Genomic DNA, 13,133 nt, shown 5'->3' on the forward strand with positions numbered 1-13,133 from the left:
TGCGCCACAGCCACTCCTGCCCCTGCCAGGCTAATTTCACTATACACACACACACATACACAAATACACTCACTCTCAGACACACACGCAGCACTCAATCCCCGCCTCCCCTCCTGGCCTGACGATGCTCTACTGAACATCGTGCACCTCTCGCCCTTTGTCTTGGCACAAATTATTCCCCATGCCTGGGGGGCTCTGCCTGCTGTGGACAGTCACCTTGCACTGTCCCCCTACTCTAAGAAGCCTCCCAAATTCTCCCAAGTGAAATCAGTCTCTCTCCCCTACACTCCCATAGGCCTGAACTTACAACAGGGATGCTTCTGCAAGTCTCATCTACATAGCAGCTATTGTAATGATCAGCACCCCTGCACTGTCACTTCCTGGGGGGCAGGGGTCTCACACGGTTTCCACCCCGTGCGATGCTGGGCCCATCCGCAGGCCACGCGGTAAATGTTTGTTCAGGGAATGGGCAGGACTTAGACGGAACCTTGGGAGGGAGAGGGTGAGACGCGTGCAGAGCGGTCAAGGCTCGGGGCAGACACAGCTCCACCGCTGAGCAGCAGAGTGAAGACGCTGTGAGGCCTCCCAGGGCTTCAGTTTCCTGATCTGTAAAGTGGGATGATACACACTGAGGATTACTGTAAGTATCAAGTGAAAACATGCAGGCAAAGCACACTCTATGACAGGAAGACATTATTACATCTGTTATTACAGTTCTTGTTATTATTATTACTACCGAGACATTGGAACGGCCTTTTTTCACCAGGAATCTTAGGGGGTGGGGAGGAAGACAGGCGAGGCTATTAATCGGGACTGTGTTGCACGCGTCAAATCATCGTCCTTACAGTCAGCCACACCAAATGATCTTTGCCAAAAAACGATGAAATATCTCACCAAATGTTGGACACACAATAGTACATAGCATACTCATTCTCTCTCAACTCGTCGGCTGAGCTGCGCCCAACCTCTAGGACACAACAGTCTTTTACCAGTTCTCTTTGTCTCAGTGGTTAGTTTTCTAAAATGTACACTTTCACACACAATAGGTTAAGTACATACCTATCAAAACCCACTTATGTGGTCGTGAATTAGAGGATGTTTTCTAGCGCCTTAAAGGCAACAAAAGCAATTAAATCCACAAAGTTGAATGCCAACACAAAGCTTGGCTTGGAAGAAGATGCCAGCTCCCTGGCCTGGTGTGTGAGCGAGCCAACAGCAGCACGGACTTGCGCCACAGGGACCAAGAGGCTCGCCAGAAGCTGTCAGCTCACCCCCTCCGCACCCTCTCCGGCATGGAGAACGTGTCCAAAATGGATGCAGGGGTGCGCCACGGGCACACAGGCCAGAATGCCCTTTATCAAAGAAGACACCAAAGGGAGAACGGTTTGTGACAGCACACCCCTAGGTCACCGGGTTCTGGGCCCTCCAACCACAACTAGTGACCTTTCTCAGGTGGGGGGGATTTAGATGGCTAGCCCACCCCCAAACTTCACAGTGCTGGTTAAACAGTCTCCATGGGAGGGCCTCGCTGTCAACAGTTTTTTTCCTGTTTAATCTTTCCCCTTTACAGTCAGTCTGAAAGAGCAGCACTTTCTTTTTCCATTGGAAATGTAAAATGAAAAAGCACGTCCCATGTGGAGTAAGCAAAGCCAACTTTATATGGCTCGATGGGCGTGCCTGTTACTGTCCCTGGTAAATCAGAGAACTCTTCCCACACCGTCCCACAGCAGAAGCGAAGAGGCAGCGGGGGCCCTGGGGACGGTGGGGGCCTGGCTGTAGTGACGCCGGCCCCGGGGGTGTGTTGACTCCCCTCACCAGCAGAGTGGCTGCCTGTTTCTTTGCCCAAGAGACAAAATGTTCCCGCCATCGAACGCAGCTAGAGAGACGGACTGTGCTCCCCGCTGCTGTGCAGAGCACACGGCCATCAGCCAACAGATGGTTATCACCTGCCTGCTGTGGGGCTGGGGACACAGGTGCTCCTGCCCTCCTGCGAGCCCACAGTGTAGTGTCCACAGGAGAGAATTTGGCCATGGGGCTGTGGTCCAAGGCAGGCACCCACCTCCCCTGGGGGCCTGAAAGCGGTGCTTGTACCTCTCTCCTTGGTTTCCTCATTCTGAAACAAGCACAGGGACGAAGACAATGACACCTCCCTGACAGGAGTCAATGGTGAACCAGCACGAGGTGGGTGTCCGACCACATTCCCTTCCTTCTGGGCAAGACCTGTGCCCCAAACCTCTCCCCATCGCCGCCTGGGAGGCCCTGGATTACAGAGTCAGGGAAGGGCTGACTGGGCGGAGAGTGGGGAGGCGGGTCTGAAAGGCCTCACACATCTGCTTCCTCCAGTCCTGCTGGAACAGAGGGAAAAGAAAAAGGGATGCAGGCCCCCTCCTCCTCCTCTCTCTATCTGCAGCCCAGTGGAGGCAACTATTCCATCTCTAAGGGCTGAGGGTGTCTGACACCCCGTGTCCTAATTAGCTGAGCCCATTGGAAGGGCAGGGGCTCAGTTTTACTCATCTTGCTTACAAGCCAGCATGCGTAGGTGCTCAGCAAACACAACCTGGTGGTGCCCCTGAGAGCTGGGCTGCTTCTCAACTGCAGCTAAATGTGGGATCTTGGGCCTGGTAGGCCTGCTGCAAGGTGGCAGGTCTTGTCTAAACCCAGACAGCCACCCACATCTGGCACCACCCTCACCTGGCGACGGGAAGGCTTTTCTCTTTTTTTGAGGAAGATTGGCCCTGAGCTAACATCTGCCACCAATCTTCTTTTTTCGCTGAGGAAGAGTGGCCCTGAGCTAACATCCATGCCCATCTTCCTCTACTTTATATGTGGGATGCCCGCCTGCCACACCATGGCTTGACAAGCGGTGCCATGTCCGCACCCGGGATCCCAACTGGCGAACCCCAGGCCGCCGAAGCAGAGCATGCAAACTTAACCACTGTGCCACCAGGCCACCCCGGGAAGGCTTTTCTTGTGCTGCTGGCTGCACACACTACACCTATTCCTTCCTCCTGCTCCCCCTGCCCCCACACTTAGAGGGCCCCTGTCCAAACAGCAATCCCACATATGCCTTCGATCACCAGCCCCTCCTGCACCTCTGGAAACAATCTCAGGCCAGGTTGCCCTTTACTATTTCATGCCTCTCTTAGCTAGAACGCAGCTCTGGGCAGTCCCTGTTAAGGGTATGAGCAGCCATACAACCTAAATGTGTCACTTCGCTCCTCAAGAACCTGCCACAGTTCCTCACTGCCTCTCCTAATCTCATAAGGGGGACTTACCATTCGGCCATTTAACAGATGATTACTGAGCACCTAGGGTACAAGGACAAATTAAAACAGGCACAGCCCCTGCCTTTGTGGGCCTAGTCTAGGCGGTGGGGGAAGAGACCATTGATCAAATAATCCCAACAGAAAAATACAAACCGGTGTGTGGAAAAGTACAGGGAGGCCCCGTGGGCAGTAAGAGAGAAGCCGGCCAGACTGTCAGGGAAGGCTTCCCTAAGGAAGTGATGTGTCACCTGAGACACGAAGAGTAGGTATTTAATCCAGAGTGAAGGGGGAAAGAAATTTCCAGAGAGGGGCAAGTAGCATGTGCAAAGGCCCTGAGGCAAGAGGGAATGTCGCTTGTACAAGGGGCTGCAGGGCAGAGCAAACAGGAAGGGTAGATCTGGGAGATCTGGGACACAGGCGTGCCGCGTGCTGGACAGGCAGAGGCCTGATCCAGTCCACAGGCAGTGACAGCCAGAGTTCCTGGCACCCCTGTTCCCTGCTTTCAACCCGTGTGTACAAAAGGAGGAGAACTGACTTTATATCAGCTGATCAGAAACGTAACTGGTAAACTGATTCTCTATCAAGACTACAACAATCCCACCCAGCAGGCAGAGCTGGACGGAAATCTGAGGAAACGTTGTTTGTGGTCATCGGTAACCTCTACGTCCCTCAAGCAGCTGTGGCATTAGGGGCTGGGACTACTATAGCTGGCAAAGCACTCTGCAGGAGCAGCCTTTCAGGCTGCCTCTCTGTCCAGCAACAAAGACCAGCCAAGCTTAGAGCACAGTGCAGGTCTCCTTTCCTCCCCCATGTCTGCCACCGGCCACTCTGGGCAAGCAGACACCCTGTCTGTCCCTTTTGTCTCAGGCCTATTGGCAGGCCAGGCACAGATTCCTGTGTCCCACTTACCAAACCACCTTCTTCCCTTCATCCCTAAGTCGCCCTATCTAAAAGAGGGACGTAGACCCCAAAGTCCCAGCCCCGGCCTCACATTTGGCCTCTGAGTTGGAATTCTGGCTTCTTGGCTTCTGCTCATTCTGCTTTGCCTCTGTCAGAAAAGCCATTCTACCCTCTCTATCCAGGGTCCCCAGGGCCCAGTCCGAACGCCCTTTCTGCTCTGTGTAGCCGTCTCCAACACACCCAAGAGGAAGCAAGTCAACCGCCCCTCCTCCAGCTCAGACCCCTCCTGGCCCGAGCCTCTGCTGTGGCCTGGACCAAGTCAACCGTCCTTGCAGGCCTCATGCAGCCCACTCATTTCTGCATCAGAGCTGAAGCAAAAAGCACCACTCCAGCAGGGGAGCCCGCTGACCCCTTGTAAAGACAACGAGGAGCCCTTTCTACTTCCCCCTCCTCCTCCAATGAGATGAGATTAAAACTATAAAATAAAAATTAAGCAAGTGATCTTGTCTCCACCAGACACGACAGTATCTCGTGATTAAGTAGCATGACCACTATTTAAAAACAAATGAGATCTCATGCTCTTGTAGCGCTGGACAGCTAAAAAGAAACCTTTCAGGGCTGGAAACTACGGTGCAATGCAGAGCCCCGGACCTGGCTCAAACGCGCTGTGTCAGTGAGAGCTTGCCAGGTGAGACCTTTCACAAGGGACATAACGCCTCTGGGCCTCAGCTTACCCCATTATAAAGAGAGGATAAAACTGATCAGGGTGACTGGCAGGATAAACTGAGCAAACCAAAATGCCTTTTCTGCTCAGGGTCGATGCCTGCATGGTGAGGACCCCCTCTGCTCCACAGTTCTCACGGCACGGAGTGCACCGCATGGCACAGACCACACAGGTATTTTCTCATTTCTTTAGGTCTCTACCCCCTCCTTAGAACATCAGCTCCAAGGCGCACGGTTGCCTTCAGATTCACTGCCACAACCCACTGCCCAGAATGCACCCAGCAAAGATGCCCAATACACACTTGCTGAATGAAGGGCATGACACCCCAACGGAAGCCACTCTGTGAGCACATCCATCTCCCCAGGGGATCCCGATACTCCACTGTGGGCAGAGAAAACAGGTACCAAGTACTGTTCCCAATTTGCAGACAGGGAAACTGAGGGCACTGAAAGATTATCTGGGGACCCTAACATTGAAAAACAGGCACCCTGAAGGGGCCTCAACTGATAAGGGGGTTCAGAGAAAGAATACTGGGTAACAGTTTTTAGAAAAGAAATCAGATAATAGGGCTCAATATTGAAGGAAGAACACTGCGTAACTCTTGGCCGCTCACATCAGGTGAAGGTGGGAGAAGCGGGGGGAGCAGCCCCCAGGGCGGGGCTGACGAGCTGCCTCTCCTGGGGTCAGGTGGTCATGTCTGTCTGTCGGCACAGTGACGTGGCACAGCCTGAGCATCAGAGAGTGGACACTCAGCGATGTGGTACCATCTGATCCACGACAGTCACTCCACTTCCCAGATCAGCCGAAGGGGCTAAGGCCAGGAGTGGGAAAGCTCCTTTAAAGTGCAAAACAGGGGTGGAGGGGCGAAACTCATGTGTGCTTGCTTCACTGGCAGCTACTTAGTTACCAAAAAACAGGCAAATGCAGGCCAGGGAACTCTGAATCTTAGAGGGCATGGCCCAATTTACTCTAAAACCTGGCTCTCTACCACCAAGTTATACCACACTGCCATTAGCATTCTAGTAAGACAGAGAGACTAGCAGTTATTTGAGAGAGAAAAACAAGGGACGAAGGGAGAAACAAGTGTCCCAGGCACCCGGCGTTCGTTCCAGACACATCCGCCGGGGGCTGCTGGGGCAGGGTGCCCAGCGGGCCGCGTGGAAGAGCGCAAGGAGCAGGGCTGCGCAGGCAGGCGGATGTGGGTTCAGCTCCAGCTCTGCACCCACCAGCTACGGGACTTCAGCAAGTTACTTCATCTCTATGGGTCTCAGTTTCCCGTTTGCAAGATGGGACTAAAAACCTCCTAGAATGACATCACTTATTAAAAAGAAGATATATCTGAAGCCCCTGTGCACAGGAAGCACATGACAAAGTGCGGGGGGCGGGGCGCGGGACCCCGGTGGCCTGTGGAGAGGAAGATGGAACTCCTGGGCAAAGAGCAGACTCTCTTCATCAATGAGCCCAATGCTTTCCTCCCATTACCACGTCCAGGGGCCACGCAAGGGACCCACAGAAGGCACAGGAGGGAAAATTCCAGTTCAGGTGGGACTACGGAAGCCACCACCAAAAAGGCCTCTGGGGCAGGCAGGATGCAGCAGGAGGTCACAGTGTGAGGTCTGAGCAACAGAGCCTCGGAGGCGAGCCAGGCACTGGAAAGCATTGGGAAGAGCAAGGGATTTTTTTTTTTTTTTTTAAGATTTTATTTTTTCCATTTTCTCCCCAAAGCCCCCCGGTACATAGTTGTGTATTCTTCGTTGTGGGTTCTTCTAGTTGTGGCATGTGGGACGCTGCCTCAGCGTGGTCTGATGAGCAGTGCCATGTCCGCGCCCAGGATTCGAACCAACGAAACACTGGGCCGCCTGCAGCGGAGCGCGCGAACTTAACCACTCGGCCACGGGGCCAGCCCCAAGAGCAAGGGATTTTGGCGGAGATGGTGGGAGAGCAGGCCAGGCTAGGTCAGGTAGAGCGGGAACTGTGGGTGTGAGAATGTGGGCCAAGCGATGTCAAGCTTGCTGACATCCCCTAGACGTTCCAGCGGAGAGGGGAATGGAAGCCTCTGGAGGTTTCCGGAGCAGCAGGGTGGCTGGAAAGACACGTTTTAGAAGATGAATCCTGAAGTGGCATGGGATGAACTAGGAGGGAGAGGCCAAGCAGGAAGAGGGACAGCCCAGCCTGAAGTTGTGGGTGTGGTAAGGAGGGGGGATTATTCTAGAGTCCAGCAAGCTGTTGAGGGCAAGGGAGAGACACAAGCTGGACTCCAGAAGGGTCTGGGGGAGGGGGAGGCAGGTTTAGAGTGCTCTGCAGGGACAACTCCAGATGCAGAAGTGCAGAGAGAGAAGGGACGCAGAAATCTGGGGGCAGAACAGAGAGTGGAGCACTACTCTGTGGGCAGACTACAGTAACAAGTGTTTCAGGGTTCAAGGAGGACCAGCCCCAAGGACAGGCCACTGGGGTTAAGGATGGCAAAGTCAGCAGTAAGCTACGAGAGCACATGGTACAAGTGGGTAAGGGACACTGTGTGCTTCCTGGGTGGGCTGCAATTAAGGATGGTTTTGTGGAGAGGTGAAGGGGAGCTGTGCAGGGAGGCAGAGAGAAACATAAATTAGTGAGCAGCCGATGGAAGGAAAAAATTGCCCCTAGAGGGAGGACTACCAACCCTTCAAACTGGCAAGATTTATATTCAGTGTCCAAAGAGACTGGACGGGGGAGTGTGGAGCACACCGAGAAAGGCGCTGACGGAAAAAGGCAGCCAGTGCCGGGCAGAGGGAAAACGCCGGTCCTCCGCAAAGCCTCCGGCTGACCGCTCTACTCACCTTCCACTGGCCATCCTCTTTCCAAGGGGGCCCTACCCCCTCAACCAGGATATGATTACCCTGGAATCATATCTGTGCTTCCCCTTAATTATCTGTCAACCCTTGGGAGCCCCTCAGCTAGCCTGGAAACATCTGGTAGGGCTTCACTTAAGAACAGGTGTAGAGAAGTGTTGACATAATTACCTGGAGGAAGAAAACCTGGCCGTGCCTTCATTCAACAAACGAACAGGGAAAGGAGGAGGAAAAAGCACAAAAGTCAGGCACCTGAACTTCTCAGAGGCCAGAGGACCCAGGCTCTTGGTCTCTTACAACTGCTCGTTCAATTTGTTCCCATCCCCACCCCACACATAGAGAAGAAAAGCCACCTGTGAATGGCGCTGGGTGGGGCAAGTCGCTGGCCCTGCTTCATGGGTTTACCCGACGTCTCCCGGGTGCTGGGCATGGGGTCAGGGGCGCCGAGCCAGGGGCCTATGCCTGCTCTCATTGGCACCCGGTCTAATGTGGAGACAGACAGCAAACAGACCCACAGACATCTGGGGACTGTGACTGGTGCCGAGGGGAAGACACGCTCCTGTGGGGGGAGGGCTACCCATGACAGGTGACCAGCAAAGGCCCCTGGGAAGAATGCTTCAGGAGGAACAGCCAGTGGGGAGACCCTGAGGACAGACAGAGCCTGGCCTATGGGAGTAAGAGAAAAGCAGTAAGTATGGCTACAGCGCAGGTGCCAGGGAGAGCGTGAGGCAGGAGGCTGGCAGGCACGGATCAGCAGGGCTTCCTGGGAAGGAAGTGGGATTTTATTCTAAAAGGTTCTAAGCAGGTAAACCACGTGACCTGATTCAGGTTTTCATACCTTACCTGACAGCGGCAAATCACTGCCTTCCTGTAAACCTAATCCTTCACTAATAAAATAAGAATCCCCTCTCCTTGTTCAGATAAGTGCCAACATGTTAGAAAGCACTTCATAAACTCTAAAGCACTCAATAAACATTACCTATTGTCATCATCAAAGTTCAAATTCGGGCTCGTGTCAAAATTTTTTTTTAAGATTTTCTCTTTTCTTTTTCTCCCCAAAGCCCCCTGGTATGTAGTTGTATATTTTTAGTTGTGGGTCCTTCTAGTTGTGGCATGTGGGATGCCACCTCAGCATGGCTTGATGAGCAGTGCTATGTCCGCGCGCCCAAGAGTGGAACCAGCGAAACCCTGGGCCGCCGAAGCAGAGCGCTCGAACTTAACCACTCACAGGGCCGGCCCTAGTGTCAAAATTTGGTAAGAACTTTAAAAACAATTGCCCCTCAAAACCGGGAGTGCTTTCTCATTAAATGAGTCTGAGCGAGTTACAACCCCCCACACACGCCCTCTAAACCGCTGCAACTGGCTATTAATAATAATAGCCAACATCTGCAAGTTGCTTAAGGGTTTACAAAGCACTTTCATATGTTACAAAAACTTGTCAATTAATAAGCACTGGTCTTTAATGCTCTCAATTTAGTGACAGTGTTACAAATTGGCATGTTCTTGCAAGATTTAGCAGATATGCAAGTCTCTTTCCTCGCATCAGCTGACCAGTATCAGCTCTCCTAGGGTTTGGCATTCTTACTGCTATGAGCTCTACTCCCAAATGTCCAAATCTGCCCAAGAATTAGATAATAATTACAGAATCACTGAGTGCTCCCGATGTGCCAGGCATCGTTCTAAGTATTTTGCATGCTTAATCTTCACATTATCCCAACATTTTTTCATATTCCTATCTTCCAAATAAAGTGACTGAGGTGTGGAGAAGCCAAGAGCTTCATCCAATTCTCTCAGAGGACTAAGTGCTGGAGCCAAGACTTGAATACAAAATGATGTGACCCTGGGTCCTCACTCCTAATGCCAATGCTGCGCTAAATAATTCTGGCAAAGTGCTTACCATACGGTGCTTGGTACAACACAGCTATTCAACAATTAAAGGCAGCTGTTATTAGCAAGACACAGGTAGTTTCTAGTTCCCACGAGAGTGTCACCTCCAGGAGAGCGGCGACCTTGTCTGTCTGGGTAGCTGCCGTGCTCCCGGCACCTGGCCCAGTGCGTCTCCGACGGATAGATAAATGAATGGACGTCCCTCCCAGAAAGCAGGGCTGCCTACGCATGGCTCTTTTCCGCACGTCTGTGTCGCGCCACGGAAAGTGCCCCTTAGGAAGAGCATCAGGCGGATCCGAGGACGCAGCAAGGCTCCCGGAGACGAGCAGTCCCCCCTTTCACAGTTCAGGGGTGGCGGAAGCGGCTCCCCAGGGAGGGAGGGATGAGTCTGGGAAGGCGCTGCAGGCGGGTCCTGGCTCCGGCGGGCTCTGCCCTGCGCCCCGGCGCCGGGACCGGCAGGAGACAAAGACTCGCGGGGCCCCGCACTGGCAGAGATGCTCGCTCCCCTCGCCCCCTCCCAGAGGGACCCAACGCGGCCGCGCGTCGCCCGGCCTAGGTGCAGCGGCGCCGCAGGGCCCGAGCCCCGGGCCGAGTAAACACGCGCCGCGGCCCGGCCCGGTCGCCGCCCGCAGAGGGTCGCTCCGGCGCGGGAGGCCGCGGGCCGGGCCGGCCTGTCACCTTCAGGACCGCCCGCCCACTCGCCCGCTCGGATCCGCGGGGGCCCCTCAGCGCGAGCCGCTGCGCCCGGCTGAGCCTCCTCGCGCCTCGGCCTCCCCGCGGCACCCGCCTCGCGCCTCGCGCCCCGCGCCCCGCGCCCCCGCCCGCACGGCCCGTACCTGCTGGGAGAGCGGCAGCAGCGGGGCCGCCATCTTCCCGCGGACTCGGGCTCCGAGCGCCGGGGCACGGGGGCGGGGCCGCGCGTGCGCGCTGGTGCGAGGGGCGGTGCGCGCGCAGCCGGGCCCGGGAGGAGGCGGGGGCCGCGCAGGCGCATACGAACCTTGAGGGGCGGGATCAAGGGCGGGGTCGCGCCCGCCCGTCGCGGGCGGGGGCGGGGCGAAGGAGGGACGCAGGCCTTGGGACCCTGCGGAGTGTCTGCCGCCTTTCCCAGCCTGTAACGTGCGGCTAGCTGCCCGAGGCTGCCGTGCCCTGTCACTCCTCCAGGTCCTTGCGGATGCCGGGCCCTCTGCCAGGGATGCCGTTCTCGTCCCCGTGCGCCTGGCAAACGCACTGTAGTGAGGCCGTTGTACACCTCGCAGAGGGTCGGCACATTTGCCTTGCCCAACAAGGCGTCTGTTCCGAGGATAGCAGTGTGCGTGTGTCTGTGTCAGGGTCTGTCTGTTGGAATCTGGTCTGCCTCCTTAGGGCTTTGGCTAAAGTCGTTTCGGGACTTAACCTCTCCGTGCTGCAGAAGCACTCACAAGGCCTGGGATTATTTCCCAGCTGCCACTTTCTAGCTGTGTGACCTTGGCAAGTCATCTAAGCACCTTCTCTGCACCCCTAGACCCCTCTTCCGAAAAGAGGGAATGGTAATACGTGTTTGCTACCGTTCCACCTCTGTGCCTCACCCTGTGCCCTGCCCAGAGCAAGCACCTGACGTTTGCTGGAGGGGCATTTATTTTGGACACGTTTTGCTTTCCATTGCCTGTGGACACCCATTCATCTGTGGCCAGTTTCCACAAACAAGGTGAGAAAGAAAGGTCCAGCTGGGCAGCTGACCACGGCAGCACAAGGTTTCTTTGGGGCAGTTCAGCTTCCCCTTACCTGATCTCTTGTGATGCCGGCACAGGGAGTCTGGCTGGGCACCGTTTCTCAGGCAGGAAGCTAGAAGGCCCGGCAATCTTGGGTGGGACACAGCTTCCTGTCCAGCTCGTCCATTCTGGCAGCTCACGAGTTGCTGCTCCAGTGTCGTCTGCAACTTGGTGTACCTCACGCCACTCAGATGAGCACAGTGTGCTTTGTGGCTCACTCAACAACCATTCACCCTCCAAATGTTCATTAAGCACCCTGGCCTCAGCACAGGTGCTCCAATGGTGGACGAGGCAAACACATGCTCTACCCCCATCGACAGCCTAGAGCGGGCATCTCACCCTGGAGCCATGTCAGAACTTCCCAGACGGCTCGTTAAACACAGAGTGGGTTTCTGATTCTGATTTATAGATCAAGGTGGGGCCTGAGATTGCATTCCAACAAATCCCCTGGAGATGCTGAAGCTGCTGGTCCCAGGCCCCCATTGTGAGACCACTGGTCTAGAGGACGGAAACAGACACCAAATAATCATACAAGGAAATTGATCACTATGAACAGTGACCAGCGATACAGTCGCCCATGGGTGTGACACTTGAAGGTTGTGTGATGGTGGGGGCTGGGGGCATTGCAGGCAGAGAGAGCTGAGGAGCAAAGGAGCATGGTAAGACTGAAGCTCTGGAGCTCAGAGAGCAAGACAGGGTCTCAAGACGAGGCCGGGTCACACATGGTCATTGCTCTTCACACAGGGGTGTCTCGTAAGACTATGTGTGACCCGGCCTCGTCTTGAGACCCTGTCTTGCTCTCTGAGCTCCAAGGTGTCAGTCCCACCATGCTCATTCGCTCCTCAGCTCCCTGTGTGAAGAGCAATGAGAAACCACCAGAGGATTTTGAGCATGACCAGATCTGTGTTCAAGAACCGAGACTCTGGATGCAGCAGGCAAAGTGGACTGGGAGGGGATGGATGGAAGCCAGTGGGCCAGCTGGAAAGATGTAGCAGTGGTCCAGGTGGGGGTGAGGGAGGCTTTTAGTGGCTTGAGTGCTTTCCAAGCCCATATTCCATAAGGAAAAGAGAAGTCATTCTAGATATTTCAAACAGAGGACATCTGATACAGGAGATTGAGTACAAAAGTACTGGAAAAACAGAAGAATGTCAGGTTACCTAAAGATTAGTAACTGTAGGGAGCCACAGCCCCTCTAGGGCTAAAGGTCACAAGGGAAAAAGGTGTTACCCAAAACCCACAATCACTGGGCCCTGAGCAGGAACCCTCATACCTGCTCTTGCCAGCCACCACTGTTTCTGTCATTGTTGCTAAAGTCACCGAGATTGTTGTCACCACTGCCTAAGGCACTGGCAGAAGCCTGAACTAAATGGCTCCTCTCTGCCTGTCTTCCGACTTCCTTCTGACAGAACATGACAAGGGCAAGGGTGTCTGGGAAATGTCGTGTGCAGGCTTCCAGCCTTGCTGTCAGAGTCCACAGGGATGATAACAGAGACTCTCCTGTATCACCCTGACTGGAAACAGAGGCTTGATGGTGACAGTCCCACCAGGCCAGCAGCACGGCCTGAGTGGCCTGGGATTCCCTCTATTACTGTGACCACCACACTGGGCAGTGGTCAACCCTCCTGGGGCCTCTCTCACCAGAGTCCAGAGCTGTGTTGCCCAACACGGTGGCCACTCACCACGTGTGGCTATATAAGTTTAAATGTAAGTTAATTACAAATAAATAAGATTAAAAATTCATTTCTCCATAGAATGTACAACACCAAGAATGAACCCTAATGCA

General features: G+C 54.5%; 1 protein-coding gene across 2 annotated transcripts in view; it reads right to left on the reverse strand.

The window, feature by feature from the left end:
- EPS15L1 (epidermal growth factor receptor pathway substrate 15 like 1) overlaps positions 1-10,515 on the reverse strand; it is a 93,501-nt gene extending 82,986 nt beyond the window's left edge. Inside the window, exon 1 of one of the 2 annotated variants that reach the window (XM_046671034.1) lies at positions 10,439-10,515. In XM_046671034.1, coding sequence (XP_046526990.1) covers positions 10,439-10,471 — 33 coding nt within the window. In that variant the 5' untranslated portion in view covers positions 10,472-10,515. The remainder of the gene's footprint in view (positions 1-10,438) is intronic. The other variant, XM_046671042.1, reaches the window with a different exon arrangement.
- Positions 10,516-13,133: the final 2,618 nt, after the last annotated feature.

This window comes from Equus quagga, chromosome 9, assembly GCF_021613505.1.
Source record: "Equus quagga isolate Etosha38 chromosome 9, UCLA_HA_Equagga_1.0, whole genome shotgun sequence".
NCBI classification, from domain to species: Eukaryota; Metazoa; Chordata; class Mammalia; order Perissodactyla; family Equidae; genus Equus; species Equus quagga.